This window comes from Mesoplodon densirostris, chromosome 16, assembly GCF_025265405.1.
Source record: "Mesoplodon densirostris isolate mMesDen1 chromosome 16, mMesDen1 primary haplotype, whole genome shotgun sequence".
In the NCBI taxonomy this organism is placed as follows: domain Eukaryota; kingdom Metazoa; phylum Chordata; class Mammalia; order Artiodactyla; family Ziphiidae; genus Mesoplodon; species Mesoplodon densirostris.
The window spans coordinates 43235772-43254747 of NC_082676.1; the positions used below are offsets into that span (position 1 = coordinate 43235772).

General features: G+C 43.6%; 1 protein-coding gene across 7 annotated transcripts in view; it reads right to left on the minus strand.

The window, feature by feature from the left end:
- The window catches only part of LOC132477033 (rab5 GDP/GTP exchange factor), a 119310-nt gene that overhangs the window by 22643 nt on the left and 77691 nt on the right, over nucleotides 1-18976 (minus strand). Inside the window, exon 1 of one of the 7 annotated variants that reach the window (XM_060079306.1) lies at nucleotides 9021-9218. The exons of 4 other annotated variants lie outside the window; for them this stretch is intronic. Coding sequence is in view for 1 of the 3 variants with exons in the window: in XM_060079303.1 (XP_059935286.1) it covers nucleotides 8707-8709 (3 nt within the window). In the remaining 2 variants the exon portion in view is untranslated. 2 more of the 7 variants (XM_060079305.1, XM_060079303.1) reach the window with 2 other exon arrangements.

The window sequence follows — 18976 nt, forward strand, 5'->3', positions numbered from 1 at the left end:
TTCAAATAACAAATGCTGGCAAGGATGGGAACTTCCCTGGTAGTCCAGTGGTTAAGAATCCGCCTTCCAATGCAGGGGATGCGGGTCTGATCCCTAGACGGGGAAGTAAGATCCCACATGTCACGGGGCAACCAAGCCCACGCGCTCTAGAGCCAGCACGCCACGACTAGAGAGCCTGCATGCCACAACTACTGAGCCCACGTGCTCTGGAGCCTGTGCGCCACAACTAGAGAAAAGCCCACGCACCGCAAAGAGCCAACACACCACAGTGAAAGATCCCACTTGCCACAACTAAGACCCGATGTAGCCAAATAAATAAATAATTTTAAAAAATGCTGACAAGGATGTGGAAAAAACGGAACCCTAATACACTGTTGGTGGGAATGTAAATTGGTGTAGTCACTGTGGAAAACAGTATGGAAGTTCCTCAAAAAACTAAAAATAGAACTACCAATATGATCCAGCAATTCCACTTCTGGTATATATCTGAAGAAAATGAAAACAATAATTCAAAAAGATACATGCAACCCAATGTTCATATTAGCACTATATACAATAGCCAGGACATGGAAGCAACATATTTCCTAAGTGTCCATCAACAGATGAACGAATAAAGAAGATATTCCATATATACAATGGAATATTACTCAGCCATAAAAAAGAATGAATCTTGCCATTTGCAACAACATGGATGGGCCTGGAGGGTATTATGCTTAGTGAAATAAGTCAGACAGAGAAAGACAAATACTGTATGTTACCACTTATATGTGGAACCTGAAAAATGAAGCAAACAAATACAACAAAACAAACAGACTCACAGATATAGCGAACAAACTAGTGGTTACCAGTGGGGAGAGGGAAGGGGGGCGGGGGCAAGATAGCAGTAGCAGGTTAAGAGGTACAAACCACTATGTATAAATAAGCTACAAAGATGTAACATACAGCACAGGGGATACAGCCAATATTTTATAAGAACTTTAAATGGAGTATAATCTATAAAGTATTGAATCACTATGTTGTACACCTGACACTAATACTGTATATCGACTATACTTCAATTAAAAATAAAATAAAAAAGATTAATAGGCTTCAGAAACAAAAACATCAACAGTAAATTACAGTTCCACTTATTAAGAAAGACAACAAAATCTGAATCATATATAAAATAAATAGGAACTATTCACCAAGTGGGACTACAATTATGAAACATTCAGAAAAGCAAAAAATCTGAATTAAAATCCCTTCTAGATAAAAATATTGGTCGTTAAAACCATGTCACACTAGAATTTAAACATATATATACATATATATATCTCAATATAAATACCCACAAATTAGCAAGCAATGTCAACATAAGCCAATTTAATTAGAGAAAGTTCTAGAGGCAGCCAATTGTATTCACTTAAAAAGTAAAAGCATTTTCATTTTAGTAAAACTATTAAAAGTCCAAATATTTCATAAACTTAAAATTCCTTTCCACCATTTACAAGTGTTTTCAAATATGAAATTAACAAGGGCTAAACAAATATATTTCTCCTGCAAAGAATTACAAGAAAATTTCTGTAATCTTCTCAACAGTAAATGTCACTTTCAATTAAAAAATAAGTCAAGCTCTATGGGGAGAAGAAAAATGGATGGAGAGAAAGCACACTATCCGACTTCCATCCCCTATATTCATTCATCCCAACTCCAATTGGAGACTTTCACCAGGATAAAGATAAGAAACGACCAGGGCTGTGAAGCTGCCTCTCTGGAAAGTCTAGGGATTTAAGGTACACAGAACACGGCCAAAAGCCGATTTCACAAGTGTGTGAGAGCACACGACTGAAGTCCATCAACTCAGTACCTAGAGCTCTGAGACTAGTTCAATGACAACACTAAACATCAGGTTGCAATTCAAGTAAGCAAAAGGCAGTACTAAGATTATCCTAGAGTTAACTCAAGCAACCCACAAGTTAGGAGATCCTAAAAAGGGGAGGGGAGGCTATTACAAACTTTCTAGAGACCAACCTGGCCATACCTACCAAGAGCACTAACACTTAGCACACTCTTACTTCTGTGATTCTGCCTCTAAGAAGTTCACCTGAGAAGACACCCACTGCTGAAAACAAAGACTTAACTACTAAGATAGTTATCTCAGGAGTGTATAAAATAGTAAAAACTGGAAAACTAGATATCCGACAATAGTAGGGAAATGGTTCAAGTATAAATATATCACCAGTAGGAAAACTATGTAGCTGTTAAAAAACACAGCACCTAAAATACACAAAATGAGGCTATTTCAGGTTTTTAATGTATGAGAGCTACACAAGCACTCACATGGGGAAAAAAGACATAACGTATCCTCAAATGTAAACAGGGATGGTTATCTCTAGCTGGTGAGATTACATATGTCTTTTCTTTTTTTAACGTTTCCATCATGAATATGTATTTCCCCTGCAGTAATTTCTAACAATAAAATTTCTAAATAATCTTCCATTGATCCTGCTGGTCTCGTGGCCCAAATAAAACTTCATTAAATCTTAATTCTATTCATTTTCTTCATTAATAAAGACAATATACAGGGGAGAAAAAAAAAGAGTGATTTCTTAAACCCACCTAGAAAAAAAATAAATAGAAAACAGGACAGTCCTTTAATACGTCCTGGTGCTAAAGAAGGCAAAGCTTAACTTGCAGTGATTTGTACTTGGATCTGTGAGAAACCAAAAATAAAATGAGAAAGAACACTGACTAGACTCCTCCAGATAATCCAGTGCTGCACGCTCCCTGGGCAGGTGGTGCACACAGCTTCTCCAGACAAGCGTAGGTGCCCCCATTAGGGCAGAGGTTGCTGGGGCATGGGGTGTGGGGGTAACCACGAGCCAAAAGGGTGCCCAGGACGGGGAGGCGTCCTGCAAGGCAGCGGAGAAGAGTTTCAAGAAGGAAGAGGTATCAGCCAAATATTGCTGCAAAGTGACCAAGCGTGAGGAGTACAAAGAAAGGGTCCCTAGGCCCCTCTGTGCTATAAAAAGTACTCAGGCGAGGGCTTCCCTGGTGGTGCAGTGGTTGAGAGTCTGCCTGCCGATGCAAGGAACACGGGTTCGTGCCCCGGTCCGGGAAGATCCCACATGCTGCGGAGCGGCTGGGCCCGTGAGCCATGGCCGCTGAGCCTGCGCATCCGGAGCCTGTGCTCCGCAACGGGAGAGGCCAGAGCAGTGAGAGGCCCGCGTACCGCAAAAAAAAAAAAAAAAAAAAAGGACTCAGGCGAACCTGTGCTTGCCTAATCACAATTCTCCACCTGGCAAGATCACCCGTGGCCTCCGAAACCTCACTCTGGCAGGGGGCGGAAGTCGGACAGTAAGGAGATGATAACAGGGAAGGGGAAACAGAGGCAACAGCGGAACATCACTGGTTTTCAAATGGGAGGCAGGAGGGACAGTGGGGCCACGAGAAGTGAGGAAACAAACATATCTGTAAGCAGAGAAGAAGCCAGTAAAAGAGGAAGGCCTCCCAAGGGACCAGTGAAGGCAGAAATGTATAATTTTGCAACTTGATTATAATATTTTATTAGAAAGGAAGTAAATTAACATTCATTATGCCAGATACATGAGTCCTTCGTGTGTCTCTCTCCCTCTCTCCAGAGCCCACGAACTTTAAAGTGTACCACATAGTGACCTGTCTAAGTTTAAAACTAGAATCTCTGGACAGGATGGGGATTCCACGCTCCCAGATGATATTTCCTAAATAGTTCCTAACTTATTTTAAGATACACTAATCCACTACTTGTGACCCAGATGAAAAAGTTCACTTCACATGAACAACAAAACCACCATTCATCTTATTAAACTGGATTTTCCACCTTAGGCTAAATGAGAAATTCCTTAAAGCTCTCCTGTAAAGTCATGCCCTTTTCAAAGTTCTGAAGAGACTAGGAGTCAGAGAAGTGGCAGACCACCACCACAGGGGGACCGAGAGGGGAGGATGAGAGAGGCAAGCTTGCTCTAATACCCACCGCAGGAAATACACTGGTCTTGAGCTAAGAGAGAATAGCAGGAACTCACTTGATGTGAGAGAGGCCCATTTTGAATGTAAAAATTAAAGTAGCATTTCTCAAATATCCTGTGATGTTTGAGATGTTCAAAGGGCTTTAAGGCTGGGGATTGTAAACCCTGAGCCTAATAAAGAACATTAATGGACGCGATGCCGGATTATCCAAGACTCAGCAGAGATGAGGACACGGGCTGGTATCAGAGAGACCCTGGGCGATCTCAACATCCAACTATCCAGCACTGAGAAACCACCCTCCCTCCCCCACCACACAGCGAGTATAGACGGAAAAGACCCTCCAAGAGGCAAACGCAGAGCAACAAACCCTCAAAGAGGCAAACGCGGCGCAACAAAGTCGAAAGAGAACTTCAAGGTCTCCACTAAGGTCTCAATGCTAAAGCCAAAGTCTGGGTTTCGGTCCTTTCGTACCCCTCTGCGGCACTGCACACCAAGGACCACACCACCTTCCGGCTTCCGGAACCTCACTCTCCTGGCCGCCCTTGCACTTGTCTGGCCACACTTCCTTCTCTTCTCCAAAAGCTGGGGCTCCCCGTGGGCTCCGCTGGGCCTCTGCTCAAGGTGGACACACTCATTCTTGGCTTCCTATCCATTTCACCTACCCCCTCACTCCAGGTGGAAACATCTACCTACCCAACACTCCACGCAGATGACCCACAGGCACCTGAACCATCAAGGCCAAAACTCATCCAAAATCCCCAAATCAGCTCCTCCTTATAAAGAAAGACAGAGCTTTCTACCCAGGGAGCCCCGGCACCCATTCTGGACTCTCTCTCCTACAACCCAACAGTTACCCGTCACCAGCCCTGTTGCGCCCATCGCTGCAGTGTCTCAACAGCAGCTTTTGCTCCAGCCCCACGGCCTCCTTCAGCCAAACTGAACCCCAAATGTGTCCTGCTTCCGTGCCCTCTCATCTCCGTGACGCCGTTTCTGCACCCTCCTACCTCGGGCAGGGCCTGGCACCGGGAAGGTGCTTACCAGTAACAACGTCTCACATTAACCGCCCACTTCTGTGAACGAGGCACGCTCTTCTAAGAGCTCTGCACATGTTTCATATGGTCCAACATCTGCATTTTACAGATGAGAAAATTCAGGCGTAAGGAAGTTACCTGAGCTGCCCAAGGTCCTAAGCGAACCTGGATTCACATCCGACCGGCCTCCAGAGCCCGTGCACTAACCACCAAGTGCTCTACTGCCTCCCAGTGAACGTGATGAGTCTGAATAACGAGTCGACCCCGTCAAATGAGATAAACACTGAAGAGTATCCATACAATTTTGTCATTAAAATATCAATAGTGATGTAAGCAGAAGCCTCTCTCATTAGGGGCTAAGAAAAGGGTATCAGTTTTAATAGCCACTATTTAAATGTGCTGTGGGCCAGGCCCCATGCCAAGTGCTTTACGTACGTCATATGTTCTAATCCTCACAGCACTGCTAAGTAGATATTACTATCCTCATTTTACCGAAGAGGAAAGTGAGTCAAAAGAGGTTAAGTACTTTATACAAGGTTATACTGCAAAGAAGTGGAAGTAATTAAGACTCTGACTTAATTCATCTGACCCCAAGCTGTGCCGTCAATCACAATACCAGGATTGATAAGTAGGTTTCGAGTCCAATGCCAGATAGAAAAAAAAAAAAAATTCACATGCCATGAATAGTGTATTTTAGTCACCGACTTCAATATAAGCACAACTAAAATGGATTTTTCTGAGGTTACCTTATTTCCCATCTCTTCAGTAAGGCAACTCCCACCTCAGCACCCTCATCAGGGTATAAAGCAAAGACAAGTGGAATCTCCTGCCCATGGTTTCTTGTTTGTTAATCTAATACAACTCACAGTACAGAGAGACTTACAAAAACTTGTTTCACGCAACAAGTTTAAATCATCAAAAGAGAAATTATAACAGAAAGCATAAAGTTTTAGTTGCTAAACATGCATTTTAGGCAACAACCGTACTCAAAGACAAAAGGAAAAGGAACAACATGGGCTGATAATAATTTCATGGACTTATTTCCATGAAATTTGGACTTATTTCCAAAATTCAGACTTTGGCTGTATTTCTACTCACTTACAACTAATTAATACATCACTCCATTTTCAGAATCATGATATAAAATCGTGGGAACTTCCAACATGCTCCTTCTCTCCTTTTAACAAATAAGTTCATCTTAGTCCCGAAATTAAAAGTAATTTATCTCTTTTTTCTTAGTTTTTTTAGTTGCTGACCTACTTAAAAACCAAATTAAAAGTATCCCCATATTAAGATGTAATGATCTGGGGTTTAATTAACAGATACTTAAGAAAACAAATCATGAGTGATGACAAGATTAAACGAACACTAAAAGCTCAATATGAAGCTATAACCTCCAAACTCAGTGTAAAAACTGGGAGATGTTCTGAAAACAGCATTTTTAAACAAACAGCACAAAAGTCCAAATGACAAATGACAGCCCTTTACAAACTATCATCACCAAACATTGTTCTATAGTCCCCAGGACTACACTTAGGTATATAATTATACACAGAACGAGCTGTAGACCTCTGGTCAAATTTATTTTCTGTATGGAAAAGATAATTTAAGGATTTCTATGTTTATCAGAACAAATCCTACACGGAAATTCCATTTGGGTTTTCCACAAAAACCCTATCTTTCCTCCATTTCCTTTTTTTCATTTTAATTGGAATGTCGTAGTGAAAAAAAATTTTTTTAAATTCTAAAGCCCTCTTACATGGCAATATTATTTGACAAAAACATCCCATAGATCTGCCATGCCTATTAGGACCACCCTTTCTCAAACACTTGTCTATAACAAGGAGGAGATAGAGCAGTGGGTAGAGGGGGAAGAAGAGTCAAAAAGAAGCATGAAAAAGTTAACATGGTCCTGAGCACGTTTAGAGAAAAGCTAGAGTTGAAGCCAGGAAGGTCCTAGGACTAATCATAATGTTCCAGGGCGATTTACATGGCGTCCCGTTTTAACAGCTTCAAAGGTTCTTCAACAACTGAGTAATAGAAACAAACAGCATCTCTGTGAAGTGAACTAGATGTCATTAAAAACCCTCAGGAGACGGCTAAGAGCCTGCCATTTAACACTTGGCTGCAGCCAGAGTAGCAGACATGGTACTAGAGCTGTGCTCCTGCACACTAAACACAGGCACTGAAACAACTTGCAGACAGCAAATTTAATTTCCTGATTGTTAACACCAGACAGGAATTACAATCAGCCTCTTTTTCATTGTCTTTAAAGTAAGTTAAGCACTGCTTTGTGTCATTGGCTGTTTAACGGAACAAGACAAACTCTAAATTGAAAACAATTCTCTAGAACCCAGAAATCCACCAGAAGCCAGATTGGGTAGCATGTGTTTTCTGTCTTAGGAAAGCACTTAACCCTTAACCAGCTGCCTCTGTCAATACTTCTAGGCATCTACTGCCCAGTTCCTAGACTAGGTGCCCTTCCACCTACTGGCCGGATCTTTTTCACTTCCCAGCTAATTCTGAATGGCCCAAATCCTCCCAATCCTTCGAGGTCCACCTCAAAAGTTACTTCCTTTATGAAGCCTTTTTTGATCCTAATCAGAAGAAAATCCTTAATAGCTGGTACCTCCATATGACACTTAAGTCCTGACACATCTTACAGCCTATTGCCTTCTCTAATTAAGTTCCTTGCGGGCAGAAACTGTATTTGTACTTAGGTGTGTCTCGCCTCCCCGCAGTAGCTGCAGCTACGGCCCCAACAAATCAGGTGCGCTCAGTAAGCATCTGTGACCTTAGTACCCAGAGGCCAGTGGCAGCCCTGATTCCAGTCCATCTCAATTAGGTCACAGAAATTCTTCCCGGACCTTTACTAGGAAGTCAACCCACTGCCTCCTTACTCCCAGAGAGTAAATAGGCTTGGAGTCATGAAGTATGACTGCACAACAGGTCCATTTCCTTTGAGAATCCTGAAATGAAATGACGGAGCAGGAAGGTGCGCACACCAGCAAGCACTGATGGTGCATTCATCTACACATGGGATACAAATGCTCAGACTCCAAGCTGACCAAAACGAGGGCCATAGGGACAAACCAACAGTCATCACCAACCCTGGAGCTCTGCCTCCTGCCACCTCCCAGAACGGGCTCACCTGAGTCAGGAAAGTAGCAATTCAGGAGCTTTCCTACTTTCAAGCAGACAGCAAAGAAGCTCATCATTCAACACTCAGCCAAGGCTGTCATCTGCTAGTTGAGAATTAAACTACAGACGTCGGATTTTTCAACAAAGGCCCCCTCACCAGCTGTCCACCGGTTATGGTGTTTACACAATTCAAAACAGCACAACAGGCGTAGATTTATTCTGGGTGGTGCCTATCAAGGGAAGTACAACTACGTGCCGCTAGATTATCTTGACGCCACACAATTTAGTTTATTAAAATATGAGTGAAGATGATAATCCACCCCACCTCTGGAAACTTAGCAAGCTTGACACAAAAAATACCACTGTTTCATTTCAAGGGTCGGCACATACGCAAGTCTCTCCCTCCCATCTTCTTTCTGAGATGTGTATCCTTTGCAAACGGAGGAGTAACGCAAACACAACCCAAACTCAAAAGTGGCGAACTACCAACACGTTCCCCGTGCCAAACCCAAATTATCCAGGCCTCTGCTCCAGACGTAGGAAGCCCCACCATCTCGAGGGCGGCCAGGGAACTCCGGCTCCGGGGACGCGAGTGGACAACCACCAGTGGCGGGCGACCAGGCCGAGGCCACAGCGCAGGCCAGACCCGGGCCAACCCCCACCGGCGGCTGGGGCAGGGGCTGGAGCCCGAGACCTGAGGAGGAAACCCAACCAGCTCGTCCCCTCGCGGCCACGGGTCAGCCGCGGCCGAGCCCCGACCCCGGGCCGCCCGCCCCGGCTCACCCCGCCCCGGTGGGCAGCGGCGCGCCCCGGGCCCGGCCGGGCCAGCTGCTCGCCGGACGCCCGCGGCCGCTCGGAGCTCACTCGCGGCGGCGCGCGGCGGGCCCGGGGCCGCTCGGCACCATCCTCCCCGCCGCGCCGGGGGTAGCGTCCGGCTCCGCGGGGCCGACGCGAGGACCAGAAGCCAGTCGGGCTCGCGCCGCCGCGACACGGGTTGGTGTCCGGGTCCGGCAGTCGTAGTTTCCGGGTAGAAAAAAACACCACCGCCAACGCCGCCTTAACCCCCGACACCTGGCGTCCGACGGCGGCGCGGCCGGGACAAGACTCCTCAGTCGCGGGTGGCGGAGACCACGCCTCCTGGCTGGGTCACGTGAGGGGGCTTGAGCGTGTGTACGTGGGCTGCGTGCGGACGTTGACAGCGGGACGTCGTTTTGTGTGTCTTTGTGAGTGGGGTGTTGTGAGAGTGACTGTGCAGAGTGTGCGTGTGTGGTGCACGTTTGTGGATCTGTGCGTCTCAGTGTGCATTATGTACAAGGCCGTGGCTGGTGCACATACGTGGATCTCTGTGAATCTGTGCGCGAGTTTAGTGTCTGGTGTGAGTGCAAGATGTGTGCGTGTGTGTGTGTTTCTCTGCTCCTGTATTAATCACTGCTGATGAAAGTATCGCTTGGTACAATCAAAATTATGAAATAATTTTGTAAAATGATTTAAAATAATTTTGTAAAATAAATTTGGCATTGCCCGGTAAACTTGAAGATACACATCATCTCTGGAGAATATGTGTGACCCTGGAGAAACACTTTGCGTATCTGCACAAGTAAACCAAATAATGTTTATAGCGTCACTATTTGTACACACGAAGAACTGAGGGAAAAAACAAACGCCCATACAGTCAAATGTAAACCTAGACTTAGGTATATTCATAAATAATCAAATACAAAAGAGCTGTGAAAATAATTGAAAACAGCTGACACAACAAGGGGGCTCAACCTCAGGGAGCAAATCACAAAATGATTCATTGCAGCATAATTCCATTATATAAAATTCCAAAACATGCTAATCTCATGGACATATTGTTTAGAGATGCATACATAATTGGTAGAACTCTGACAAGCACCATGAGAAAAGATGCACAAACTTCATGTTAAGTGTTAAAATGATGGAATTGGGGAGGAGCACACAGGGCACTTCAAAGGTAATGGAAATGTTCCCTATCTTAAAAAGGCTCATGGGTACACAGCTATTTAATGAATTTAAGTTACTGTTTATATTTTACCTGTAACTTAAAATTTTAATTTTGTATCTACTAGATAGCTAAGAAAAACGAAAAACGGGGAGGAGGGATAAATTGGGAGATTGGGATCGACATATACACGCTACTATATATAAAATAGGGGTTTCCCTGGTGGCGCAGTGGTTGAGAGTCCGCCTGCCGATGCAGGGCACACGGGTTCGTGCCCCGGTCCGGGAAGATCCCACATGCCATGGAGCGGCTGGGCCCGTGAGCCATGGCCGCTGAGCCTGCGCGTCCGGAGCCTGTGCTCCGCAACGGGAGAGGCCACAACAGTGAGAGGCCCGCGTACGGCAAAAAAAAAACCCCAAAAAACAAACAAAAAAAACAGACAACTAATAAGGACCTGCTGTACAGCACAGGGAACGCTTCTCAATACTCTGTAATGACGTACATGAGAAAAGAATTTTAAAAAGAGTGGATAAACGTAAATGTATAACTGATTCACTTTGCTGTTCAGCAGAAACTAACACAACATTGTAAATCAACTATACTCCAATAAAAATTAATTAAAAACAAAAATAATTAAAAAGAAGAAAAACACTGATTCACCATTGAGCTAGAAAGTTGTTGAGTGTCCAGAAGATGGCCTGTCAGGTGACAAAGGCAGCAGAAGTTGCTAAGTATCCTAAAATAAGTCAAACCGAGATGTCGATGTGAAGTCATTCAAGAGTCATGAAAGAGAATGACTGTAGCCCAAAACATATATATATATATATATATATATATATATATTTTTTTTTTTTTTTTTTTTTTTTTTTTTTTTTTGCGGTACGCGGGCCTCTCACTGTTGTGGCCTCTCCCGTTGCGGAGCACAGGCTCCGGACGTGCAGGCTCAGCGGCCATGGCTCACGGGCCCAGCTGCTCCATGGCATGTGGGATCTTCCCGGATCGGGGCACGAACCCGTGTCCCCTGCATCGGCAGGTGGACTCTCAACCACTGCACCACCAGGGAAGCCCCCAAACATATATTTTTGACAAAGGTATTAATAGCTTTCAGCTGGCTTTCAAAAGAAGCTGCTTAACTTGCAGTAGAAAGTAATTAAACCAAAGATAAAATTTCTATCCTCAAGATTATACCCTCAACCTTAAAGTTGTCGAAGCAAATCCAAATTATGTGGAGGCTTTGACAAGCATGCCAATACAAGTAGTGAACAACTGCAAGCGGCCAAGTGTCATTTAAATCAGTTGGTGAATATGGATTAAACTTAAACTTGGACTGTGAAGGTGAAGAGCAGTGTGGTGGGTCATCGTGTCAGGATAAATATATGCTGTCATAAATTAAGAATAAGTCTTCTCAATTCTGTGCATCAAAGTCCAAATAGAAATTAAAAGTTTTTGGAATTCCCTGGTGGTCCAGTGGTTAGGACTCTACCCTTCCACTGCAGGGGGCACAGGTTCGATCCCTGGTCAGGGAACTAAGATCCTACAAGGCACGTGGAGTGGCCAAAAAAAAAAAAAAAAAAAAAAGCTAAAAAAGAAAAGAAATAAAAAATTTTAACTCCACTATTTTCATGCACACTTATGTAATTTTTTTCTGAAAAGCTGTTATTGAATCAATGAATGTCTTACACTCAATGAAATAAATCAATAAATATTTGTTGAATAAGTGAAAGAACAGTAAACATTTCATAAAAGAAGAAATATGAATTCCAACAGATAGAAAAAGATGTCATTGGTAATAGCGATGAGGGACTCACTGACTATAAGCAGATAGCTTGCTGGGAGGGAGGGTATTCCACAGCTGAAAGGAGAGCAGGAGGCTCTGGTCGGAGGTGGGATTTAGGGTCTAGTCCTGGCTTTGCTGCTCACTGCCTGGATACCCTTGAGCAAGTCACAAACACTCTGAACCTCATGTTCTTCATTCCTAAGGTGGAGATGATAATATCACCTTATGCAAGTTGGTAAAAATCCTCCAAACGTTCTGTACACTGTAAAGCGCCACCCAAAGATAAGTTATGTGCTATGAGAGTTAATTGTGGTGGGACCAGAGCTAAGCTGAGCTGTTTTGTGAAAGTTCAGGCAGGGTCCCAACCCCTGGTCATCATACTGATTATAATAGTGTTGCTTTGTAACCCTTGGGTTCAAGGAGCTTCAGAATTGTTTATGTCAGATTTTCAGCATTATTTATTGATAATAATCAGACTGATGATTTACACCTGGTCTCAGTGAGACCCCACAAGAGGCCCTGCAATTGAGGAATGTAGCAGGATTATGCCTATGTGACCAGCAAGATCTTTTTTAAAGGACTCCACTTTGGGCTCCCTATTCCAAGGTGTTCCATGCACATGTTGATGGTTTGGGATCTAAGAGAGAAAGTGAGTCTGTCTTGGCTCTTACAAGAAACGGATAGTAGGACCTGGCCTTTCCAGACCTCTTGCTATGAAACAGCCTTTGGCTATGATGCATGTTCTTACTTTAATACTGTTGCTATACTGGGTTTTTTTTTTTCCCTGTAATAAATTGTAGCATTGTCATTTAGGGTCCTGTGAGTTTTTTGAGCAACCGAACCCTGTTAAACCCTTCTTAATTGCCACTATTCCTGCAGCTGGTGTCAGAAGTAGGATTTACTGAAAACCCCGACTCATTCTTTACTCAAAATATGGCTAAGGCATTATTTAAAAAGAAAAAGGATGACTCTGATAAAGCGGATGAAAATGAACAAGCTACCCTTGGTTTGAAGTAGCACAGACTGAAATGAGATACTTATTAATAATAAAACATTCTAGTGAAATCTGGAAATGAAAGAATCTGAACTTCAGGAGCTAGAATGATGAATCAGAAGGGAAATGCAAACCGACGTCAGGGCGGCTAAAAATTCAGTTCCGTGGTTGCTGCTTCGAGCAGTAGCAAAATGTGAGCAAGTTCAGAATCTCCATGGGTTGAGCTATGCCCTCTCTGGCTTGCACTATAATTTTTGATAATAAGCGAAGCCTGTGATACCCATGACAACCAAGAAGATAATTCAAGTGGGGCAAGATGACGATGGAGGGCAGGAAACCATGGAAATAAGGGATTATTCAGGGAAGGAATGGAGTCATTTTGTAGATCATTACAGACATCATCCTGATAAACCTTTGTTGAAACGACTCCTGAGAAATTTAGAACAAGGGGCAGTGTCTCTTCTTTGAACACTGCTGACCAGAGGGGGAATATTTGGGCCACCCCCCATTCTCTGTTGGCTAAAACCTTTGTGAGGATGGTTCATGGGGAAGCCCCGTAGATTAACAGAATAGATGAAGAGAAGGGTCCGTCATACATATCCAAAGAAAGACAATTTTACTGCTCCTCCCTTTGTCCACACATACTGAAGCTGCAGAAGCACTGCAGGTGCAGGCAGGATTGGGCTATCTATATAATTGTAGACCAAGTCACCTGGGCTAAGACCAAAACCATAATGGAAGGAATCCCACTGGCATTAGCACCATGTATGACTTTGCTATTGAGACCACAAGAGAATGTAAAAGAGGCAACCTCAAATTCTTTATCCCAATGACCACATAGGGAATTTCAAAATTAAAAAAAAAAGTTAGATGGTGTAGGCACTTTGGAAAACAGACTGGCAGTTCCTCAAAATGTTAAACATAGAGTTCATATCTGACCCTGCAATTCCACTCCTAGAGACTCAGCAGAATGGAAAACCTGTCGACACAAAAATGTGTACACAAATGTTCACAACAGCATCATCATAGCCAAAAAGTGGAAAAAGCCCAATGTTTACCAGCTGATGAATGGATAAACAAAATGTGCTATCTCCATGTAATGGAACATTATTCACCCATAGAGGGTTAGGAAGTATAGATACATGGCATAATACAGATGAATCTTGAAAACATATTAAGTGAAAGAAGCCAGTAACAAAAGACCACATATTATATGATTCCATTGACATGAAATGTCCAGAACAAGCAAATCTATGGAGACAGAAACTAGATTAAAAGTTGCCTAAGGTGGGAGGCGACTGGAGGGTGATAACTAAAGGGGAGTTCCTTTGGGGGCAATGAAAATGTTAAAAAATTAACTGTGGTAATGGTTGCACAACTCTGTGAATATACTGAAAACCACTGAACTGTACACCTTAATTGGAAGATTGTATGGTATATGAACTATATCTCCCTAAAACTGTTTTTAAAGAGATTAGGACTGGACTTCCCTGGTGGCGCAGTGGTTAAGAATCCGCCTGTCAACGCAGGGGATACAGGTTCGAGCCCTGCTCCGGGAAGATCCCACATGCCGCGGAGCAATTAAGCCCATGCGCCACAACTACTGAGCCTGCGCTCTAGAGCCCACATGCCACAACTATTGAGCCCACGTGCCACAACTACTGAAGCCTGCGCACCTAGAGCCCGTGCTCCGCAACAAGAGAAGCCACGACAATGAGAAGCCCATGCACCGCAATGAAGAGCAGCCCCTGCTCGCCGCAACTAGAGAAAGCCCATGCGCAGCAACGAAGACCCAACACAGCCAAAAATAATTAATTAATTAATTAATTAAAAATAAATAAATTAAAAGATTAGGACTTTACAAAAGAAAGAAAATCAAAACAAGAAAGGGAGTAAGTTTTCAGGCTCTAATCATGGGAAAATCCTTAGACAGTTAATGTTTAAATGAAAATAAAATAGGAAGAAATTGACAGAGTGCCATCGAAACCTTGAGAGAAATGTTATGGGAATCTGAGTTTCCCACAACTGTCTCCTCAAAGCCCCTAGGATGTAAAATCCCAAGGCTTAGAGAAATTTCAGAAAGAAAAAGTTTCCAATGAGCCTACAGCATTGAGTTCCAAAATACCCACTTTTAATATAAAGGCAGTCGTTCTTTGTCCCATACTTGCAAATTTTCCTTAAGATCGAGATTATTTCAAATTTTAAAATAATTGACGGGGCTTCCCTGGTGGCGCAGTGGTTGAGAGTCCACCTGCCGATGTAGGGGACACGGGTTCGTGCCCCGGTCCGGGAAGATCCCACATGCCGTGGAGCGGCTGGGCCCGTGAGCCATGGCCGCTGGGCCTGCGCGTCCGGAGCCTGTGCTCCGCAACGGGCGAGGCCACAGCAGTGAGAGGCCCGCGTACCACAAAAAGAAAAAGTAATAATAATAATTGACATTTCTTATTAAAAAAAAAATCAAGGCCATGATGGAGGAAGAAGATTGACATAAAGGCTGGGGTCTCTTAACTCCCTGTGGGGTTCCTAAGGCCTTTACCCATGTGTGGATGAAATGACCAGGGGTGGAAGAATAAGTTTTCTAATTCTGTTGGGCACAGGAGCAGCTGCAGTACTGCCTAGGCCTGCTCATGAGCCCCTTAGGGGCAACAGAATTAATCTAGGGGGCTATGAGGATGCTACTGAGAGTGATCAAAATTGAAGTCTGGTTAAAAGTTGGAATATGTGAATTTTTTTTTAATGTACACTGTGGTGGTGTCTCCCTTACCCACTATGATCTTATAGTGGAACTGGGGTGGGGGGAGCCATGATAGAGAAATCTTCATAGGAGTCTTCCCTGCTGTACCCAGTTTTCTTTTTCAATATTAGACCTGTAGTCTTTGCACTGGAACTACAGTTAAGGGCTCCAGAGGCTGGAATATTTCCTGGCTAGATACCACGTCTATTAATTTGGACCTAACTGCAGGAATTCCAAAGGGATTGATGGGACTGATGGTCCATTCCCCACACCCTGCCACGTTGGAGATGACTGTTGAAATGCCTAGTGGATGGGATAGTTGTATTTCTCTGCACTTATCCAATCAGAACCTTGAGATGACAAGAAGCAGAGGCCCTTCTGTGTTTCGTCCTGTTGCTGCCACCCATACAACTTGCCCAGTGGGAAACCAGAGGGTCCTGCTTCAGAGGGGGAAAACAAGTGGATTGAAATTAATGATATATGGAAGAAGATGAGATTGCTGCTGAGGGAGAGGGAGAGAATAAATTGCTGTTAATCTGATGACTTGTGAGAAGCTTAGAGCAAGAGAATAAATATGGTCTCTTAGTTCTCACTCCCAGGATCCTTGGGGCAAAGGACCTCTTTACCAAAACCTCTTCCAACAAGCGATCTAACCGCTGTGAAACACAGTTTGGCCTCAGAAAGTTAAACATAGAATTATCGTATGACCCAGCAATTCTCCTCCTAGGTACACATCCAGAAGAATTAAAAGCAGGAATTAAACAGATACTTGTATATCAATATTCATCACACCATTATCTGCAAGAGCCAAAATGCAGGAACAACCTAAATGTCTACCAACGGATGAATAAAGAAAATGATATATACATACAATGGAATATAATCTTAAAAAGGAATGAAGTGCTGACACATGCTACAACACGATGAGCCTTGAAAACATTATGGTCAATGAAATAAGCCAGACACACAAGAATACATACTGTATGATTTCACTTACATGAAGCCACTAGGATAGGCAAATTGATTAAGACAGAGAGTAGAATAGAGGTCACTAGGGGCCCCCGCGGGGGTGGGGAGTGAGGAGTTACTGTTTGATGGGTACAGAGTTTCTGCTTGGGATGATGAACAAGTTCTAGAAATGGGTAGTGGTGATGGCTGCACAACACTGTGAATGTACTTTAATGCCACTGAATTATACACTTGAAAATGGTCGATTTTATGTTATGTATACATTCCACCAAATTAAAAAAACAAGTGAGCTGACAGCATATGGTACCTCGTGAACTTCTGGGGTGGTCTGTGTCCTCACAACGGATGCACAGGCGGGAGGCCTGACCGTGTGACCATCTGGACCAGGACAAGTGTGGCTATGCCTGTGAGTTCCCATCTTCTCTATGTATGTTAGTATGCTGGATCTGTGTTGGGAAGCAGCCTGTGGGAACATTTCCCTGGTTAAACTCAGAGTATACCAATCAATGATGATCTGAACGAACACTACATGGTCATTCTGTAAACCTAAAACTGTCCTTTAAAAAAAAGTTTATTTAAAAAATTGTGTGGGTATTGGGACTTCCCTGGTGGTCCAGTGGCTAAGACTCCGTGCTCCCAATGCAGGGGGCATGGGTTCGATCCCTGGTCAGGGAACTAGATCCCACATGCCACAACTAAGAGTTCGCATGCCGCAACGAAAGATCCTACGTGCTGCAACTAAGACCTGGTGCAGCCGAATACATAAATAAATATTTCAAAAATAAAAATAAAAATTTGTGTGGTTATTAATTGTGTTGATGAAGGTTTAAGGAAAGTACCAAAATATAAAGGTAGAAGGTTATCCGCTACAGGACCCATCTGTCATTATGTGTAAAAATAGCTCTCTCGTTGTGGATGGAAAAAACATAAGGAAGTGGAGGGGCAATTGGGACATTTGAATCACTGACAAAAGGAAAAGAATTAGGTATAATTTGGTGGGCCTACCTTCCTGAGAATGAAAAGCCAGAAATGCACACAGATGGTTATGAGGAACACTGCGCCATATGCAAACCACAGTGTATTTAGGAATATAGTCAATAACTATGTAATATCTTTGTATGGTGACAGAGGACAGCTAGACTTACCGTGGTGATCATTTTGAAATGTATAGAAACATCGAATCACTATGTTGTGTACCAGGCACTAACATAGTGTTGTAGGTCAATTATACTTCAAAAACAAACTCATAGGGCTTCCCTGGTGGCGCAGTGGTTGAGAGTCCGCCTGCCGATGCAGGGGATACGGGTTCGTGCCCCGGTCTGGGAAGATCCCACATGCCGTGGAGCGGCTGGGCCCGTGAGCCATGGCCGCTGAGTCTGCGCGTCCGGAGCCTGTGCTCCACAACAGGAGAGGCCACAACAGTGAGAGGCCCGCGTATCACAAAAAAAAAAAAAAAAAAAACAAACTCATAGAAAAAGGGATCAGATTTGTGGCTACCAGAGGCAAGGGTTGGGGGAGGGGCATTAAGATGAAGGAGGTCAAAAGGTACAAACTTCCAGGTATAAGATAAATAAGTACTAGGGATATAATGCACAATATGATAAATATAATTAACACAGCTGGATGTTATATATGAATGCTGAGAGTAAATCCTAAGAGTTCTCATCACAAGGAAAAAAATCACTTTTTTCTATTTCTTTAATGTTGTATCTATACCAGATGATGCCTGTTTGCTAAACTTATTGTGGTATCATTTCATGATGTGTGTACATCAAATCAGTATGCTGTACACCTTGAACTTATACAGCACCATATGTCAATTATAATTCAATAAAACTGGAAGAAGAAAACAAAGTCTATTTAGGAGGGAGTACTCCATTGATCTTACCCTGGGGGGACTCCACATTTTCGAGTTTCATGTTTATTTCCTAACTGTACTAAAGCAATTAGTGCTCAATGGCTACCACATGTCTGAGGGTTGAAAGAGCCCTGGGAATATAAGGAACTGGGCTAGGCGTAGTTGGCCAGGTGGAAATCACTCTGAATGAGGATTCAAACAGACTGATGAAAAAGGCCTCGGAGCACACGTTGCCTCAAAGGCATCCTATTCCAGGAGGAAGGACCGGGGTGTGTGAGCTTCCCACAGTGGGAACAGCTGGCATATCAACACAGCTGGGTCCGTGTCAGGGCGACCCAGGCACAATGGCCAGGAATTCTCGTAGCAGAAGCCCAGGCTCTGCACTTACAGGAGAGGCATCTCAGTGGATGGAATTTTTACTGGCAAATGCAACCTATCAGAGTGCCACGACTTTGGTCCCACAGCTGAGTGCTAACCATTTTTTCCCTAAAATCCAAGTCACAGGTATTGGACAGATTTTAAACC